Source organism: Ornithorhynchus anatinus, chromosome 8 (assembly GCF_004115215.2).
Source record: "Ornithorhynchus anatinus isolate Pmale09 chromosome 8, mOrnAna1.pri.v4, whole genome shotgun sequence".
NCBI lineage: Eukaryota > Metazoa > Chordata > Mammalia > Monotremata > Ornithorhynchidae > Ornithorhynchus > Ornithorhynchus anatinus.
Window position 1 is genome coordinate 58,881,879 of NC_041735.1, and position 21,246 is coordinate 58,903,124.

Below are 21,246 nucleotides of genomic sequence, written 5' to 3' on the forward strand. Positions count from 1 at the left end.
CCTCAAATAACAACTTGGGCCCCCCAATTGTACCAGTAGTATCAAATCGCTGGTTCCTGAGGCAAACACTCTTTCCTTTCCTTTGATGTTTGTGCAATTTCATATGTAGATATAGGTCTACACTCAGTGCTGTGTATCCTAAATTGTGAACTCCTGCCATGCAGAGGTTGTATCAGCATGAGGCTTTCACAGAGCATCAAACATGCATTGGCCCTAAATTGATATTTTCTCGTAATGATGAAGACTTCCTGAATAGGATTAATTCAAGTTTGCATTCTCCAGAAGGTTCCAGAATTCCCAATTAATGAAAACAGGAGACAGAGAAGTTTCTCTGCCTATCCTGCACTCCCAACTCCCCCCACCTTGGCTTTGTCCCATTCTCTAGTTTCCCTAGTCTGACTTACAAAGTGCCCAATATGGAAATAGATTCTTGATCTAACCAACCAGGATTCAGGCCTCTCATAAACCCCTCAACTTACAAGGAGTGTTTGCTTTTCTTCTTTATGTTTGTTACGTTTCTCTCAAACATTTACCCAAAGAGCTTTCCATGACTCATAGTGGCACTTCCTGCCTATAACCAGTGCTGTTGAAACCCCAGCAAGACTGGTGAGAGCCATAAGTGCGTCCTTATCATCTCTGCATGCCTAACTGGGATGCAGCCAAAAGATAAACTCTCAGTGTGCAGGATAAAAGCCTCTTTGGGGAATAGGTTCTAGAGCTGAAGACCTGCCCTATGTGAGAGTGATTCTTTCCCCAAGAGTTCAAGGGCACAGGCTATTGTCATTGGGAACCTGAAGCATTTGTGAATGATAATAATGTTGGTATTTGTTAAGCGCTTACTATGTGCTGAGCACTGTTCTAAGCACTGGGGTAGACACAGGGGAATCAGGTTGTCCCACGTGGGGCTCACAGTCTTAATCCCCATTTTACAGATGAGGTCACTGAGGCACAGAGAAGTTAAGTGACTTGCCCACAGTCACACAGCTGACAAGTGGCAGAGCTGGGATTCGAACTCATGACCTCTGACTCCAAAGCTCGTGCTCTTTCCACTGAGCCATGCTGCTTCTCAATAATGTTGGTATTTGTTAAGCACTTACTATGTGCAGAGCACTGTTCTAAGTGCTGGGGTAGACACAGGGGAATCAGGTTGTCCCACGTGGGGCTCACAGTCTTAATCCGCATTTTACAGATGAAGTAACTGAGGCACAGAGAAGTGAAGTGACTTGCCCACAGTCACACAGCTGACAAGTGTCAGAGGCGAGATTTGAACCCATAGACCTCTGACTCCAAAGCCCGGGCTCTTTCCACTGAGCCGCAGCTGCTTCTGCATGCTGCACAGAATGATGCCATAATCAACCAAGCCCATCCTTCATTGAGAAGTTTCTCAGCTCTATAACATAGTCATTCTTTCAGTCGTATTTTTGAGTCCTTATTGGGTGCAAAGCACTGTACTAAGTGTTTGGGAGAGTACAATATAACAATGATAATAATGATATTTGTAAAGTGCTTATTATGTGCCAGGCATCGTTCTAATCACTGGGGTGAATACAAGCAAATTGGGTTGGACACAGTCCCTGTTCCATGTGGGGCTCACTGTCTCAATCCTCATTTTACAGATGAGGTGACTGAGGCACAGTGAAGTGACTTGCCCCAGGTCTCAGAGCAGACAAATGGCAGAGCCAGGATTAGAGCCCATCACCTTCTGACTCCCAGGCCCATGCTCTATCCACTTCATCATGCTCACAATCCCTGCCTCAGCTTCCGGAACTCCTCTATGAAATTTTAAAATAATATCACAACATAGGGTGTGAAGGGAATGGGCTAAAAATAGTTATTTCTTCCAAATTTTTCCTGTGTATTTTGGATAGAATGCTGTTTAGGGAATTGGGGAACATCTTTCTGAAAAACACATGTCTGTCTGGAGGGAATGTGATGTGATGTGGGAAGAAACCACTGCAAGCGTGCACTTGGCATTCACTCATGGCAGGTTTAGTATAAAGGGTTTCCCCTAACATATGATCCAGCGAGGTGGTAACTTCCCATTCCCTTCAACTTTTGAAGAATTAAATATATAAGAACTGAAATTATACAGACTACTAGTCCATTCATCCCAGGATTCCATCTCTGATACTACCTGAATGGTGGGAGGAACAGTATGATGATTGCTCTTCTTGATGATCTGTCCTGATGGCTGTGGATTTGCTTTCTAAAATTCCAAACTTTTTCCAAAATTTCTCACTTTAAATTTATCCAAATTGTTCTTCGACCTATTGCCATTTTTTTTTTTGTCCTGCCCAGATTGCTATAATAACTACTCCCATAAGCTTGTCATCAGCTGCCTAAGAAAGCATTGCCTTTGTTTGAACCTAGTACTTTTAGAATCAATGGGTGCCTCCCTTTTCCCTGGGATTTTATGGACAGCAATTCCATTCACCCCGACCAAACCTTCAAAGTTTTATCAGCTTGCAAGCTTCTCCCCTCTCAGCTTTTGTCTTTCCATACTAAATGGGTCCTGCTCTCTTCAGTTTCTCTTTGTCACAATTGTCCTTCTTTTTTCCTTTTCAGTTCTATTCTGTCCTTCCTGGTTTACAGTATTCCAAGGTATGGTTGTACCATCGTTTTAAATAGCAGCATAATTATATTTGGTTTATCGTCTATGTCCTTTCTAACTTTGCCCAGTATTTTGCCAGCTTTTTTTGGCTGCCAGTAGGCATTGGACTGATAATTCTAGGGAACAGTTGGCATTTCCTGAGATTTTTTTTATGAGTGATGACTAAGAGTCTAGGGCACATTATTGTGTAATTATAATTTGGATGATTTTTCTGGAAGGTAGTTTACCTGGCACCTGCTCACACTGCAGTTCACATTTCTGCCCACTCAGCTTTATTTGGTCATTCTTACAGTGTTATATTCAGCTGCTTGGCTGTCTAATTTTAACCTAGATCTGTTGGTGTATTTATGCAATGAATTGCCTCTCTCTACGGCCCTTAGAAAACTTGATTTGTATTTTGAAATATCACTTATAAGTGTAGTTTTAATATGCATATACATAGATAATTTTTCCTCTGAGCAACTTCCATTCTCCTCACTCCCTTGGACATTTATAACTATGTTTTGTTTTTTTCTCTCTTTTTTGGGTATCATTCTTGCTCCAATATGCAACTCTCACCACATAACCAAGATTTGCCCATTTTTAATTTTGAATTAATGCAGGAATTCAATTCCCTATATTAAGCAAGGTTTCCTTAACATTGCAGTGCAAACCAAGAAGTAACTACAATATCAGACATTTCTTCAGTCACTTGCAAGTTCCAGAAAGGAGTAACATTATTGAAGAAATGCTTGCAATTGAGCAGCTGTATGTGAATCCTAAAAATAACATAAACCTGAAATAAAACCCATCGTTTTTTAAGTTTAAAGCAGATTTTTACTACAATTAAATCTATGTATTTTATATATATATATATATATTATAGAAATTTATTTGAAAAGTAATCATTGGGCTTTACAATGGAAATGACATTGGTGATCCTTCAGGCCACTGGCCTTTTATAACAATAGGTTACACTCCATAACCAGCAGTTCCACAGTTCATTCATTCAATAGTATTTATTGAGTACTTACTATGTGCAGAGTATTGTACTAAGTGCTTGGAATGGACCAATCGGTAACGGAGACAGTCCCTGCCCTTTGACGGGCTTAAAGTCTAATCAGGGGAGATGGACAGACAAAAACAATAGCAATAAATAGAGTCAAGGGGATGAACATCTCATTAAAACAATAGCAAATAAATAGAATCAAGGTGATGTACATCTCATTAACAAAATAAATAGGGTAATGAAAATATATACAGTTGAGCGGACGAATACAGTTCTGAGGGAAGGGGAAAGGTGTGGGGAGGAGCAGAGGGAAAGGGGGGAAAAGAGGGCTTAGCTGAGGAGAGGTGAAGGGGGATAAAGGTGGAACAGAGCAGAGGGAGCAGAGGGAAAAGGGGAGCTCAGTCTGGGAAGGCCTCTTGGAGGAGGTGAGCTTTAAGTAGGGTTTTGAAGAGGGGAAAAAAATTAGTTTGGCGGAGGTGAGGAGGGAGGGCGTTCCAGGACCGCGGGAGGACGTGGCCCAGGGGTCGACGGCGGGATAGGCGAGAACGGGGGACGGTGAGGAGGTGGGCGTCAGAGGAGCGGAGCATGTGAGGTGGGCAGTAGAAAGAGATAAGGGAGGAGAGGTAGGAGGGGGCAAGGTGATGGAGAGCCTTGGTTCTTCAGACCTCTTTGGGAGCTGCTCTCTCCTTTTATGATATTTTTACATTCATTCAATCATATTTATGGAGTGTTTACTGTGTGCACAGCACTGTACTAAGTGCTTGGAAAGTACAATTAGGCAATAGAGACAATGCCTGCCCACAATAGGCTTACAGTCGATAAATAAATATGGCCTAAGAATCCAAAATTGGATCCAGTTACTTTGACATTTCTGCTGGAAAAAAAAAAAATAGAGGAAATTAGTGAGGAAAATTCACTAATACCTTTCTTGGGACAGTTGAGCTAATGAACCTTTTGTCATTCTCATTTTGAATCCTGAAGGCATCATTTATACCACAATCATCAAGGGATTTGCTAGCCAAGTTCCCACTTGTAGCATATTTGAAGAATCTTTTATTCTCTGTAGCATCCCCTATAATGTGCTCTTCAAACTCATTTTGACCATCTCATTTTTTATTTGCACTTTGGGCTTTCCTGTTCTCCCTCAGCAGATTTTTTCCTTTTTTTTCAAGGTTTCTCAGAATATTAAAATTTGTGGGTAATTTTGAAATGAGAAAAACCAATATTTTATAACATTTATAACAATTATTTTTATTTCATATTTATACATGCAACCTCTCCACTTTTCACACTATTTTGGTACCTTTAAATATGGGTGTGACTGGCAATTATTATTAGAATTTAATCTAGCAATAAGGAGAGCAGAAGAAGAACAGATAGGGAGAAGAAAAGAAGATAGGAGATGACTGGAAACTGCATCTCTTCCTTTGATTGAACTTCTCAGGTGCAGGATAATAATTAATGATTATGGTGCTTATTAAGCACTTACTATGTCCCAAGCACTCTTCTAAACACTGAGGTAGATGCAAGGTTATCGATTTGGACACAGTGCCTGTCCCACATGGGGCTCACAGGTTGGAGGGAGGAGGATTTAATCCCCCTTTTTACAGATGAGGAAACTAAGGCACAGTGAAGTTGAGTGACTTGCCCAAGATCACACAGCAGACACGTGGCAAAGCTGAAATTAGTACCCAGGTCACCTGACTCCCAGGCCCGTGCTCTTTCCCTAGGCCACACTGCATACAAAAGGCATTCATATTACCTGTCCCTTCCTTTGCCTCTTCCTCCCTCAACCTGAACGTTTCTGTTTTATCCTCTTCCTCCTCCTCCACCTCCTCTCTGGGTTGTGCCACTATCATTGTGGTACAAGTGTAGTATAAAAAATAATCTTTTATTTCCTTCTGGAAAATCAGCCTAGGGAAATTCTGAGGAAATATGGCATTCCTATCACTCACCTATGAAGGCACTTTCTTGAATAGAGGATTGTAAGACCAATGCCATTTTTCAGTGAGTCTCTGTTTTGTTTGCCTAAAGGAATGAGCCCAATATCATGTAATCCAGTAAATTTGAATTTGTTGTTCATCTTGACCCACATCCACTTATTTGCTTAACCATACCATATACCCACTCACAGTGGAATTCTGTTCTGCCCTACCAGCTGTTTTTTGTTTTTTTTTCTCTGTTCTAAAGATCTGTTTACTGTTTACTACCAAAGAACTACTGCTTACAACCAAATAACTACCAAATGTGCTGTCAGGAACTTTCATGAATATAAATATGGTACAAATGTTTTTATGGTTAGAGAACATCTTTTTTACATTAATTTTTGATTTACTCATATTTATGGTATATACTAACTGCTGTTTGTGGTGGTTAGTTTTGCTAAGAGTACAAAAGAAAGGTGACTATCCAAATACTCGTGATCAGAACAATCAAGGATATGACATCAGTGGGTTTTTTAAGTAATCCACAAACAGATTTCAATAACTGAATAAAAGTGGGCCCTAGTCTGCATGAGAATCCAAATCCAATTATATTTAGTTATCTGAACCATTGATCACATAATTGGCCTTGCTCCCAATTGGGATTATTGAATTTTCATAGTAGACCTATTTCTTCACATGCCACTCCTAGATAGCTGTGATAGCTTTTTATTGGAGTTGGGGTACCTTCTAAAAATAAATCAGTGCCTTAGAACCCAAATGTGAATTAACAGATATATCCCCACCCTTTTCTTTGAGGATCATTAATCATTAATTGAATTAGGAAACTAGACTGACTATAAATATAGATATGAATATATTTTGGTGTTTGTTAAGCACTTCCTATTTGCCAGGCACTGAACTAAGCACGGGGGTAGAAAGAAAATAGTTTGGACACAGTCCATGTGCAGTCTTAATCCCCATTTTACTGATGATGTAACTGAGGTTCAGAGACTTGCCTAAAGTTAAATATCAAACAAGTGGTGGAGGTGGGATTAGAATCCAGGTCCTCTAACTCCCAGGCCCATGCTCTTTCCACTAGGCCACGCTGTTTCTCATGGAGACCTGCAATGGTTTATTGATGGTCTTAGAACTGTGTCTCCAATATATTCTGTAATTGCCTTGTTCAGGGTCAACTATTAATTGATGATGAGAATAGTGGCAGTGCGGCAAAAAAGGCTGATAATTTATAGAGAGGGTGGGGACCAGAAAAATGAAACGGTGGTGGGAAGCAGGCAGATGGAATTTGAAGCACAAGTAAAAAGTGGAAAGGAATTTTGAAGCTTCCTTGTATATATTCTGAGTACTACCAAATCTTTACAGGTTGTAAAGAAATTATATCAATTATATTTGCTATCTGAATTCTTGGATGATACAGTCCATATTATATGCTTTTTTCTAACTTCATCTGTTTTTTTTTTCCCTATTTTCAGTATTTGGTTGGTGTCAAACATTTTTCTAATCGCAGCCTTTACTTCTGTGACTGTATTTTTCTGATCTTATGTCCTAGCCAATTTGTAATTGTCAGGTTGAATATGAGCTCTTTAAGGAAAGAAGAAGATACTCTGATTCTTTAGTGATGCTTTTCTTTTTGGAGTCAGTTTCTTGCCTCCACCGGGTGTGAGAGGGCCTTGGGTTTTGAGACATTTCCATGGAGAATTTTAATTTTCAAAGCTCAGATCACTTTGCTAAAAGGGGAGAAGTGGAGTGGGAAACCTGTAGGCTTGCATCACAGAAATACCCCAACTTGAGTGTCTTCCAAGCTGGTCCAAACATTTACTGCACCCAAGGATTCTGCCGACCTCTTGCCCAGGTCGGCCTGTGGCCTGGAGCACCTTCCCTCTTCATATCCAATGGACAATTACTCTCCTCACATTCAAAGCCTTATTAAAGACACACCTCCTCCAAGAGGCTTTCCCTGACTAAGCCCTGTTTTCCTCTTCTCCCACTTTCTTCTGTGTCACCCTGACTTGCTCGCTTTATTCATCCCCTCTCCCAGCCCTACAGCACTTATGTGCATATCTGGGCCCCTGCTTCAAAGTCTTATTGAAGGAACATCTCCTCCCATAGGCATTCCCAGAATAAGACCCACCTTTCCTCATCTCCCATTCCCTTCTGCATCACCTGACTTGTTCCCGTTGTTCTTCCCCGCCCCCCTCAGCCCCACAGCACTTATGTTCATATCTGTAATTTTATTTATTTTTATTCCTGTCTGTCTCCCCTTCTCTAGACTCTAAGCTCATTGTGGGCAGGAAATGTCACTGTTTATTATTGTATTGTACTCTCCCAAGCATTTAGTACAGTGCTGTGCACACCATAAGCACTCAATAAATGCAATTGAATGATTGAATGAATGAATGATTTTAATTATTTATATTAATGTCTGTCTCACCCTCTAGACTGTCAGCTTGTTGAGGGTGGGGAATGTTTCTGTTTGTTGTTATATTGTACTCCCCCAAGTGCTTAGTGCAGTGCTTTATACACAATAAGCACTCAATAAATATGAATCAATGAATGAAAGAATGACTGTAGTTGCTCCCAAACCCGAAGTTTGGTACAACAGTCAACATGTCTTCCTTTCTGTTAGGATCTTGAAGAATTCCCGAGGAGTCATCTCTGGGTGTCTGGAAAACTCACTATTTTTCTATGAACTCAGTTTAGCTTTTCTGATCCTTGGAGAAGAACTTTTTAGAGGTTTCCTTTTCCATTCCCACAGGAAGGCAAACAGTGCATCCTAGTCTGTGGAGATCTTTGCTTTCCTGACTTGCAGGCACTCAGTCCAAGCTCCACTGACCTGAAAGATGATCTCTTTCCATACGTCTTCCTAGGAGGCCAACAGGTTCTTCCCTGAACCACTTGCCTTCCCCATCCCTTTAGCAAGACAGCATAAAAATCAATTTTGTATATGTTCATTATCTTGTTTCTAGGCTGATGTGGAAATGGAAAGGGCCAGAGCCAGGTTACGGTTGAGTGGACCTGAAATTGGGGGGGGGGCAAAGGGAGCAGAAGGCTCCCCATCCCTACTTTGGTCCTCAGGGTGGATGATCTGGGTTTGATAATATAGTGTGGCATAGGGGAAAGAACATGGACCTGGGAGTCAGAAGACCTGGGTTCTAATCCCAGCTCTGCCACTTGCCTACTGTGTGTCCTTGGACAAATCACTTGACTTCCTTGTGCCTCCATTTCCTCATCTGAAAAATGGAGATGCAATACCCATTCTCCCTCCTAGTTAGAGTGTGAGCCCCATGTGGGACAAAGATTGTGTCTGACCTGATTATCTTGTATCTACCTTAATGTTCAGTACAGCCCTTAGCACATAATAAGCACTTAACAAATACCGTAATAATAACAGTATACATATGTGTGTAATGTAGTTGTTTTTCACGCTCAAAAAGATGTCACTGACAGTGAAAATTCACCTATGGGTGCCTGTATCACCAATAAGGCCAATATGGCACCCACAGATCCAACCACAGTATATACACACAAATATGGCCCCTTGCCGGGCTGTCAAATTTGCCATTTGCCAAAGCTGGGGCTGTTTTTGCTTTCTGTCTCCTTGTTTCAACAATCCTTAAAAGGCTTCTGTTCAGAAGATCTACATTTTTCTTGATTGCAGTGCTCCAGCCTGGTCTGTCTCCAGCAAATGACTCCCCTTTTCAGATGGACTGCAACATTGTCTGAGGCTTGGTTTATGTTATCCTTAAAATATTTCCTCTGTCCTTCTTGCTTTCAGTTTCCCAGTTTCAGCTTGCCATATGGCAGCTGTCTGGGTTTCCATCCTGCTGACATCCATTCACCTCATTATCATAATTATTATTATGGTATGGTATAATGTGTAAGCACTGTATTAAGCGCTGGGGCAGATACAAGCAAATTGGGTTGGACACAGTCCCTTGTCCCATGTGAGGCTCACAGTCTCAACCCCATTTCACAGATGAGGTAACTGAAGCACAGAGAAGTGAAGTGACTTGCACAAGGTCCCATGGCAGAGTAGTGGAGGAGCTGGGATTAGAAGTCATGACCTTCTGACTCCCAGGACCAGGCTCTATCCACTAGGGGGATTAACTGTGAGCCTCATGTGGGACAACCTGATGACCCTGTATCTATCCCAGCGCTTAGAACAGTGCTCTGCACATAGTAAGCACTTAACAAATACCAACACTAGGCCATGGCTGCTTCTCTATGTCTACCTTCTACGTCTCAGCCAGGGTAACTGTGCTACATGAGCTTAACTTCAGAGCTGGCATTGATTGTTGCTTCTTAGAACTGTGCCACCAATCAAAAAAGAATAAATCTAAAATTTCCTCCTAAATGTTCCTCTCCAATTTAACGAAACTTAAGCAAGGTCAATATTCCCAAATAGTTTCTACTTGCCAAGAAGCTGGACTAAGGCGCTGCCCTGTGGGGCAGACTCTATGGTAAACCACCACATGCTGTGACTAAGCATAAGCCATCCCTTCTGTATGGGCAGGCACTGGCACTGGTTAATTGCATTTGATTACATTCCCAGTTTTGGCAATTGATTACCGCATTATGCTTTCTCTGCCATTCTGTCACAGAGAGTGCCCAGAAGGTTCTGTTTCCTCAGTTTCTTAAATTCCATTTTCGTTATTTCTAACTTTTTTGGTGTTTCATTTTCTACATTAACAAGCTTTTGGATCAGCCTCTGGTGAGATTGCCTTTCCCTCTGCTTCCTGCACCCCTGACTTTGGGGCACAGTATCTGCCTCCAGCACACTCACACTCCCTCTCTGACACTTCCAGAGCTAATTTTATCTTAAGAAATGACTGAAATGGAGTCATGAATTGGGGTGTGTAATAGGATGCCAGTTGTAGATCTCTCAAATCAATGTAAGTCATATTTATTGAGCACTCACTGTGTGCAAAGTGCTGTATTAAGTACTAGGGAGACTAATGGGGAAACAGCGTGGCTCAGTGGAAAGAGCCTGGGCTTCGGAGTCAGAGGTCATGGGTTCGACTCCCGGCTCTGCCACTTATCAGCTGTGTGACGATGGGCAAGTCACTTAACTTCTCTGTGCCTCAGTTACCTCATCTGTAAAATGGGGATTAACTGTGAGCCTGACGTGGGACAACCTGATTACCCTGTATCTACCCCAGTGCTTAGAACAGTGCCCTGCACATAGTAAGCACTTAACAAATACCAACATTATTATTACAATATAACACAGTTTGTAAACACATTTCCTGCCCACAAAGACCTTGCAGTCTAGAGGGGGATACAGACATTAATAGAAATGCATATGTACATAAGTGCTGTGGGGCTGAGGGTGGGGTGAATAAAGGGTACAAATCCACAGAAGGGAGTGGGAGAAGAGGAAATAAGGACTGAGTCAGGGAAGACCTCTTGTGGGAGGTGTGATTTTATTAAGACTTTGAAGGTGGGAAGAATAATTGTCAGCTTTGAAGAGAGAAGGCATTGCAGGCCAGAGGCAGGGTTTGGGCAAGAGGTCAGTGGCGAGATAGATGAGATCAGGGTACACTGAGTAGGTTAGCATTAGAGGAGCGAAGTGTGAGGGCTGCATTATAGTAGGAATTCAGAGAGGTAAAGTAAGAGGGGGTGAGCTGACTGAGTGCTTTAAAGCCAATGGTGAGCAGTTTTTGTTTGATGCAGAGGTGGATGGGCAACCACTGGAGGATCTTGAGGAGTGGGGAAACATGGACTGAGCGGTTTAGTAGAAAAATGAATTGGGACTCCAGATTGGACCACCTCCCCTCCCACGCTCCATCTCCTTCTCAAGAATCTCTCACTGCCCCCTATCCTCTCCAGAGAAGCAGCATGGCTCAGTGGAAAGAGCATGGGCCTGGGAGACAGAGGTCATGGGTTCGAATCCCGGCTCTGCCACTTCTCTGTGCCTCAGTTACCTCACCTGTAAAATAGGGATTAAGACTGTGAGCCCCATGTGGGACAACCTGATTGCCCTGTATCTACCCCAGCACTTAGAACAGTGCTCCGCAAGTAGTAAGCACTTAACAAATACCAACATTATTATTATTATCCTCACCAAGTAGGCAGGAAACCAGGACATTTGTCTCCTTTGGACAGAGGTAAAAGTGGTAGACATCCCAGAGAGGTGCATATAATGTAGTGGTGGGAGGAGCAGGGCAGGGAGAATAATAATTTTGGGATTTGTTAAGCAGTTACTATCTGCCAAGTACTATAATAAGGTTGAGGTGGTTATAATCAGATCGGACACAGTCCCTATCCCATGTGGGATTTACTGTCTCAAGAGGGAGAAACAGGTATTAAATCCCTAATTTACAGAAGAGGAAACTGGAGCCCAGAGAAGTTAAGTGACTTGCCCATGTTTTCACAGCACATAAATGGAGGAGTTGGTATTACAACCCAGGTCCTCTGACTCCCGGGTCAGCACTGTTTCTGCTAGACCTCGCTGCTTCTTGGGTTCAATGTGATCAAATCCTTCTGCTCAAAACCCCTAAATCCTATTGTGACCCCAGGACCATCAGGAGGTTTACTGAGTCTATTCAAAAACCTGTACTGGGCAGCAGCAGCATGGGAGAAAGTCAAGGGCAGAGACTTAAGTTTACTTCTCGGAAGGCGGCAATAGTAAACCACTTCCGTATTTTTACCAAGAAAACTCTATGGATTCACTACCGGAATGATTGCAGATGGAGGTGGGACATTCTGGAAGAGATGTGTCCAAGGCATCACTATGGGTCAGAGACGACTTGATAGCATAAGACAAGACAAGACAGTCTTCTTAGCTTGTTCCAAATGCCATTCTTGCTGTTTCTTTTCTCCTCACCACCCCCTCTTTCTTTCTTTTTGCCAATTTTGTACCTTTTCCTCATTTCATTTTCTTGCATTTTACAGCAAAACAGTAAAGTTTTTTTCTCACTTCTTCCCCACTTGTTCTCCAGATCCCTGCAGGATTTTACCCTATCCCACCCTCTGTCATTCTCCACTGAAAAGGAAAGAAAAAGTAAATCTAGAGAACAATGTTGTTATTTGTTAAGCGCTTACTATGTGCAGAACACTGTTCTAAGTGCTGGGGTAGCTACAGGGTCATCAGGTTGTCCCATGTGAGGCTCACATTCTAAATGCCCATTTTACAGGTGGGGTAACTGAGGCACAGAGAAGTTAAGTGACTTGCCCACAGTCACACGGCTGACAAGTGGCAGAGGTGGGATTAAAGCACCTTTGATACATCAGGGAACCTGATCACTGACAACGGTGTTTGAGAAATTCAGTAGTGCCATGGCAAAATGGTACTATGGAATCTTTTATTGCACCAAACAAAAATAATTTCCATCCAATCTGAGCTCATTAGAATGTGAAAAGTGCTCACAATTTTTGAATTATTCGTCTATTCCCTACTGAGCCCTTCTTTGAGAGCACTGGTTTCAAGTTGTCTGTTTTTTATATCTGCTCTTTCCTACACTCAGGGGAGAGGGAAATATGTAGCAGGACTCAATTAGGTAGTGCTGATGCTTAAAAAGTGAAACAAAAACCTACTAGGTCAGGACTGGGATGATGTTCAGGTAGAGAATGGGACTCTGAGGTGAATTAACAGGACGGGAAGAAGGATTGGAATGGGACGCTCGCTGATGAAATGGACAGGATCTGGTTGGCCCCGGAGTGAAGGAGGCTGGGGGCGTAGCAGTGTCTAATCATCATCATACTAATAATAATAACTATGGTATTTGTTAAGTGTTATGTGCCAGGCACTGTACTAAGCACTGGGGTAGATACAAGGTAATTGGGTCGGACACAGACCCTGTCTCACACTGGGCTGAAAATCTTAATCCCCATATTACAGATGAGGTGACTGAGGCACAGAGAAGTGAAGTGACTTGCCCACAGTCACACAGCAGACAAGTGGCAGAGTCGGGATTAGAACCCTGGTCCTTCTGACTCCTGGGCCTGTGCTCTATCCAGTAGGTCATGCTGCTTGGTAATGGTATTTATTCAGTTAATTGTTTTTATTGAGTGCTTACTGTATCACTCTTATTGGGTGCAGAGCACCATTCTAAGCACTTGGGAGAGTACAGAATAACAGACTTGGCTCAAGTCTCATAGCCCCTGGCTGCAGGCTGGGGCACATTCATTCATTCAATAGTATTTATTGAGCACTTACTATGTGCAGAGCACTGTACTAAAAGCTTGGAATGGACAAATCGGCAACAGATAGAGACAGTCCCTGCCCTTTGACGGGCTTATAGCCTAATCGGGGGAGACAAGCAGACAAGAACAATGGCAATAAATACAGTCAAGGGGAAGAACATCTCATTAAAACAATAGCAAATAAATAGAATCAGGGTGACGTACATCTCATTAAACAAAATGAATAAGGTGATGAAGATATATACAGTTGAGCGGACGAGTACAGTGCTGAGGGGATGGGACGGGAGAGGGGGAAGAGCAGAGGGAAAGGGGGAGAAGAGGGCTTAGCTGCGGAGAGGTGAAGGGGGCAGTAGAGGGACCAGAAGGAAAAGGGGGGAGCTCAGTCTGGGAAGGCCTCTTGGAGGAGGTGAGCTTCAAGTAGGGATTTGAAGAGGGGAAGAGAATTAGATTGTCGGAGGTGAGGAGGGAGGGCGTTCCAGGACTGCGGGAGGACGTGGCCTAGGGGTCGACGGCGGGATAGGCGAGACCGAGGGACGGTGAGGAGGTGGGCAGCAGAGGAGCGGAGCGTGCGGGGTGGGCGGTAGAAAGAGAGAAGGGAGGAGAGGTAGGAAGGGGCAAGGTGATGGAGAGCACACACACTGATAACTCCAGGGAGGGTCTACATGAGGGGGTGGTTCCAAAAGTTCAGGTTGATGACAGAGAAATCATCCCTGGGAGCATGGCAAGGTGGTGTTACCCAAGCGCAGTTCCATGAAGCATTCAGCAGCACCTTCCTCAGTCATTTCTCCCAAGTGTATGTTTTGAAGAAGTTGTCACAAGGAGGGACAGAAGTGAGATTGAGTTGCAGTGCCCTGGTAGCTCTCCCCATTGATTGTTTTAGCTAGCTGGTTAGCTAGTTAGCTGGAAGACTGTTTTCCGATGCAGTATTAATTGTCGATCTTGGAAATCAATGAGTAAGTAGCTGTGACGTTTGTAGCATCAAGCCCTGCGTGAGCTGAAATTCTGGGACTAGATCTGGCCTGGCCCAGACCCCGGAGTGAGAGTCTTTTCCTGGTTCAAAGCCTTGATGAGCCTCGTGTGACCTGGTTTCACTTCAAAATGGAGGAGTGGGGAGGAACCCAAGGTGCATCCATCCCAGGAAGTTATTGGGGCTTGTAGTCAGTGTGTGCACAAAGACTTTTGCACTTGGGAGATTTTTTGCCACTTGCATCCATGGCCTACAGAGACCTGGATAGGGGTCCTTCCCTTCTGAGGCCTAATTCCATACAGTGTTCTTCTCCAGTGGCTCTAACTTTGAATTGGAACTTCAAAGCTAAAGATGCAGGGGAGTCGTGAGATATAAACCAGCTAAACTGGGGCTTCTTCTGGTGGTTTGTGTTGTATTTGTGCATGAAACGGTATACTTGAAGATCAGAAAAAAAAGACTAAAAAACCCTGAAATGGATAGCTATAATGATAACAACTCTGGTATTTGTTAAGCGTTAATTATCTGCCAGGCAATTCAAAATTAATCAAGGTTGATATTTAATCAAGCGCAGGGGTAGAAACAAGCCCATCAGGTTGGGCACAGTTCCTGCCCCACATGGGGCTCACAGTCTTCATCCCCATTTTACAGACAAGGAAACTGAGGCACCGAGAAGTTGTGACTTGCCTCAGGTCACACAGCAGACAAGTGGCAGAGGCGGAATTAGAACACAGGGCTTCTGACCCCCAAGGTCCATACTCTTTCCACTCGGCCCTGCTGCTTCTCAAAGAGTCATGGAGTCTCCATTAGTCACGGAGATCTGAATTCAAAATTAATCAAGGATGATATTTAATCAATTCAATCCCAAAACATAATGGAAACTCAGCTGCCTCATGATACCTAGTATTTGAACTGAGAGCTAAATAATGAGAAAGTGCAACAGCTGAATCAGTGACAATAATAAAAAATATCCAACAGTAATCTTTAGTGGTCTGGTCCCATTCTCCTTCTCTGTCCAGAAGGAGATGAGGGAGCTGGCTGGTTCAAATAAGAGGTTTTTACAAAATAAAGGTTTAAGAAATCAGCCTCCCTCAAAATGGACTACTTAAAAAATGCAGATTGTCTTATCTGTGCCCCCTTTTACCAATTACAGATGTGGTATGACCTAGTGGAAAGAGTATGTCCAAGCTAATTAACTACGTGCCTCTTAGAAAAGTGTTTGACACATAGTATATGCTTAACAATACCACAAAAAAGCAATGTAAATGGGGCATAGCTAATAAGAGTTTTGCCCAAAATTTAAATTGAAGGATTCTGAACTGCATGCTTCTAAGCTTGGTTATAAGTGGATTGAAGGAACCGAACAGAGCCTTTCGCCTTGATGTATACCGGTACTCTTCGGACACCATGTAGAATTGAAGAAGGCTGGTGTGTTTTCATGGTAAATTTTCACGGCAAAAATCTCTTTCCTTACAATTTTCCAATCCTTTTTCTGCTTCTTTCTTGTTAACAAGGTTTCAAGATGAGAGGTACAGCTAATGTTGCCTCAATTCAGTGATTCTGCCCCCTGCCCACCAAAGTGTAACAACAATGCGCACATCCGTATGATACGTATTATTTACGCTCACATTAAGAAACACTCTGCATACATATGTATGTGAATGGTTCATAGAAGTTAATAATGCTATATATCAAGTGCAAGCAGAATATAGGGCCTGCTTCAAAATGCCAGGAGATTGAGAACAAATGAGTATTGGCCTACTTATAGGGGAATTCAGAGAAGGATTTTGTCCTTATAAATCAGGTATTTATTCAGTTGTTTGCCTTTCCACATCTCCAGGAGTGTGTGTGAGAGAGAGAGAGAGAGTGTGTGTGTATAAACGTAAACGCATATGATATCAGTTCCCTATGAAGGCAACAAAGGAATGTATTTGGAGAAATGAAAGAACAGCAATTACACATCAGTATTCGTGTAACGTGGTTTCACACTGATATCCCTCGGGAGTTTGACAATGAATATCCAGCATTAATTGCCACAGTAACTGTATGTCTGACCTTGCAGAAATTGAATAGATCAGAGCTGGATGGTAAACATATATACCAATAAGGAATAAAAACTAATGAATCATAAAATTACATTGCTTCTCGGTATCCCTAATATTTCTTTACTTTAAAGAAAAGCCTGGCAAAATAGAGGGCCCAGGTCTGGGGCTATTGTGAGGATGGGGAAGTTTGACTTGGGTTTTCAGTTTCACCACTGAACTAATTTGGATTTGTGGTGTTAGACTGTGAGCTCCAGATGGGACAGGGACAGGGACTGTGTCTGATCTAATTATCATATATGGTCTAGTGGAAAGAGCATGGGCCTGGGAGTCAGAAGGACCTGGGTTCTAATACAGATTTTGCCACTTGCCTGGTGTCTGACCTTGGGCAAGTCACTTAACTTCTCTGGGCCTCAATTATTTTATCTGTAAAATGGAGATAAAGACTAAGAGTCTCATGTGAGATATGGACAATATCCAACCTGATTTACTTTTATCTATCCTAGTGCTTAGTACAGTGCCTGGAACATAGTAAGCCCTAACAAGTACTATTAAAAAAAGGATTGGCTCATATTTTTTAATGACAGTTGTTAAGCATTTACTTTGTGTCAAGCACTGTTCTGAGCCTGGGGTAGGTACAAGCTAAGCAGGTTGGATATAATCCTTGTCCCACGTGGGGCTCACAGTCTAAATAGGAGGGAGAACAGATGCTGAATTCTCATTTTTTGCAGTTGAGGAAACTGAGGCACAGAGAAGTTAAGTGACTTGCCCAATATTACACAGCAGAGAAGTAGCAGAGCTGGGGTTAGAACCCAGGTCTTTTGAATACTAGGCTGGTGCTTTTTCCACTAGGCTGCATTGCTTCCCTACTAAGCATGTTACAAGCATATAAGGATGTAACAAATACCACGATTATTATTTTTTTCTGTCTCAGTTTCCATCTGTTAAATGGGGATTCAGTCCGTGTTCTTCATTCCCCTTAGACTGAATACCCTATGTAGAACAGAGGTTGTGTCTGATCTGATTGTATTTTCCCCAGCACATACCACAATGCTTGACACATAGCAAGTACTTAACAAATACCACAATTGTTATAGTTGTTATTATTATCATTAGTATAAGCAACCATAATTATATTATGCTTGAAATTCTGATGCATTCTACCACATGCTAAAAGTCATAAAAGAAAGCCTGGATAAAATCTGCTTCCATATGAATCTTGATTTTCATTCATTCAATCATGCTTATTGAGCGCTTACTCTGTGCAGAGCACTGTACTAAACGCTTGGAAAGTACAATTTAGCAACAGATAGAGACAATCCCTTTCAACTTGCAGAAAAGTCAGAAATGTAGCAGTTCTCAGTCTTTGATTAGGTTTGGGTATCTTTCCTCTCATGCAACCCTGGACTTTCACATCCACACCCACTAGGAGGATTGTACAGTAGGCTATTTAGGAAGTGTTAATCAGTTAATATATTTCAGCACAGGCTGCTCAGTCAGCAGCAAGCCCTCATCTACTGCCGTGCCTAATCAGCTGACTCTATTTGCACCCTACTTGTGTAGAGAGGCTGTGTGGGCAGAAATGGATGATTGTTCAGGTTTCTGTCCTCTCTAAAAGAACAGAGATTCATTCATTAAATAGTATTTATTGAGCGCTTACTATGTGCAGAACACTGTACTAAGCGCTTGGAATATACAGTTCGGCAACAGATAGAGACAATCCCTGCCCATCGACGGGCTTACAGTCTAATTGGGGGAGACAGATGGAGAAAAACAAAAACACTTGTATGCTGTGTGACCTTTTGCAAGTTACTTCACTTTTCTCTGCCTCAGTTTCCTCCCCTGTAAAATGGGGATCAAGTACCCAGTCTCTTCCCCTCAAACTGTGAGCCCATTTGGGGAAGGGCTGTGCCCGACTGGATCATGGAATCCTGACCCCGGTGCTCATTACAGCATTGGGTACATAGTAAGTGCTTAAAAAAATCCCAATTATTAAGAAGGAACTTGCTAATGGACTATGCTTTTTTAACTTAATGGAAGAAAGTCAGTGCCTTGACCCATAACATCCAGATCTCAGCCAAGCAGGAACCTATCCACTACTCTTGTTTAAAGGGAAAAAAAAATGTTGTTTTGAGGGTAACCTATAAAGTCTGAGACATAGTACTGAATTACTGAAAGTTCCTTGTAGGCAGAGTTCCTATCTACTCCATTGTATTGTACTCTCCCAAGTGCTTAGTACAGTGCTCTGCGCATAGTAAGAGCTCAATAATTGCTACTGATTGATTAATTGAGTCCAGCTGACTTCTACTTTTGCTTAAAAAAGCATGCAGTTGAGTAGTTTTGATACTGTCGTTCTGAGAGGCTTTATTGCATGCATGCATTTTCCCAGTCTGAAGTAAACTACTAATTTTTAAGTTCCATAATTTACCTGCCATTTTATGATTGAGCAAACGGATGCTATGAGTTAAATATTAACTAGTTTAAGAAGCCTAGTAGTATACATTCAAATAAATTCATTCGTTCAATTGTATATATTGAGTACTTACTTTGTGCAGAGCAGTATACTAAGCGCTTGGGAGAGTACAACAATGAACAGACACATTCCCTCTCCTTAACGAGCTTACAGTCTAGAGTGGGGGAGACAGACATCAATATAAATAAATTACAGATATGTACATCAGTGTTGAGCTGGTGGGGGGCGGGGGGAGATGAATCTTTTTTTGTTATTGTGATACTTTTGAATTCTCCAGTTCAAGATATCCATATTGGTCTTTGTGAAGTTTCCTTTCCAAATTTGTCAGTGTGTTTCCAATTCTTTGACTACCCCCAAAATTAAACAGTACTTTGTTTATAAGACAGAAGAGTTGCCTAACCCCAACCCCATTGCATGCTGACTCTTTGCAATATAAATCCAGAGCACAGCAGTTTCAGTAAGGAAAATGAGTAGCTTTGAATAGTCTTTTTTTTTTATCCTTCAGCCCCTTGAGATTTTATCATTTCTCCCCCTCCCCAACCCCCCTCCTTTCCCCTTTTCCCCCCTCCTCCTCCTATCCATCTCTGCTCTGAATTAAAGCAGGAAGATGAAGTGACAACCATTCAAGTGAAGGAACAAGACCGAGATGTTCTGGTGCTTAAGAAAGTGTCGTCATGTAGCCCGGCCCCCACATCAGGGAGTGCCGAGAATGATTGGAGGTGAGTTTTTTTTTCCTCCCCCTTTAAGCATACAGGCACACGCTCTCTTCCCTATTTTGTCTTCCCTCTTTTCTCCCTTTCTCTCTTTCTGCTCCTTTACTCCTCCCTCTCTTGTCCTCCCACCCCATGCACACACACACACACACGCTGACTGCAGAGCTCTGAGCTGGCTGATCAACTCCCTTACCAGAGAGAGAATTGGAATGGAAAGCAATTTTAGTGTGTAGGGGATGTCTTTGTTAGTTATTGCCTATAATGGGGAGCTCCAGGCTGAGGGTCTTTGACCCTCATTTAGAGAGCAAGGATTCCACGGCTCTCTCAGGCAGAGCGCTCCCCTTGCCTACATTTGACGTGCCTTATTTTAAATACATTGATGAAGAGGACGAGGAGGATGAGTGGAGCAGTCGCTCGCAGTCCTCGACGGAAGATGACTCTGTGGACTCTCTGCTCTCTGACAGATACGTCGTGGTGTCCGGAACGCCCGAGAAGATTTTGGAGCATCTTCTCAATGATTTGCACCTGGAAGAAGTCCAGGACAAAGAGACAGGTAAGGTAGCAAATCCCAGCTGCTTCTGCCCCTCTTTCTGCTGCCCTATATGACAACGTTTCTGCCATCTGCCGAAAAAACGGCTCGGAACATTAGATGCTTTGCACATTCTCTGGGTGGCTTTTGTTTTAAAGCAGTGAATTGTCACACGCAGATCAGACCGGTGCCTGGGAAGTGGGAGTGAAAGGGAAACCCAACCCCAGACAGATGTTTCTGTTCTTTCTTAAATTTTCACCCGACTCTCTGTGGAATACAGCTGGCCACACGCCAGCGCTTGCTGCCCAATGTCAAATGCGAAGAAGCATCCAGGAAACCGTTCACCTGGCATGCAGGAGGTGCTGAGCAGGGGCTAATAGCCTCCAGGCAGAAATGTCAACAATTAATGAAACTACTCAACAGCTACATGCTCAGCAGTAACTTCTGCTTTTTCTAAATGGCTTACAGATGATTTGCATCAAGCCAGCTCCAGTGTGTAAACTAGACAGGACTCGGGACTTTTAAACTAGAAATTGCCATTCACTGAAGCCTAGAGCAATTACTGTTTTGAATGGGTAGGTTAATCTTTATAGCAAAATACACATCTCTGCATTTGGGGACATAACTACTGTGTCAGAGGAATGGTTTATGCATGCTTCCTTTTATAGCACAGGGAGTTTTGTCCCACAGTTTGCCCATTAAACCAGAGATTGTCATTTATTTCGGCTTTGGAGCAATAATTACCTTGATCACGCCAATCAATCTATTGAGCGCTTACTATGTGCAGAGCACTTACTAAGCACTAGGGAGAGTGCATTATATCAGAGTTGATAAACAC

General features: G+C 42.6%; 1 protein-coding gene across 1 annotated transcript in view; it reads left to right on the forward strand.

Moving 5' to 3' along the window:
* The window catches only part of RAPGEF5 (Rap guanine nucleotide exchange factor 5), a 238,949-nt gene that overhangs the window by 143,077 nt on the left and 74,626 nt on the right, over nucleotides 1-21,246 (forward strand). Inside the window, 2 exon segments of the mRNA XM_039912832.1 lie at nucleotides 19,767-19,885; nucleotides 20,344-20,432. Of these exon segments, the coding sequence (XP_039768766.1) occupies nucleotides 19,767-19,885; nucleotides 20,344-20,432 (208 nt within the window).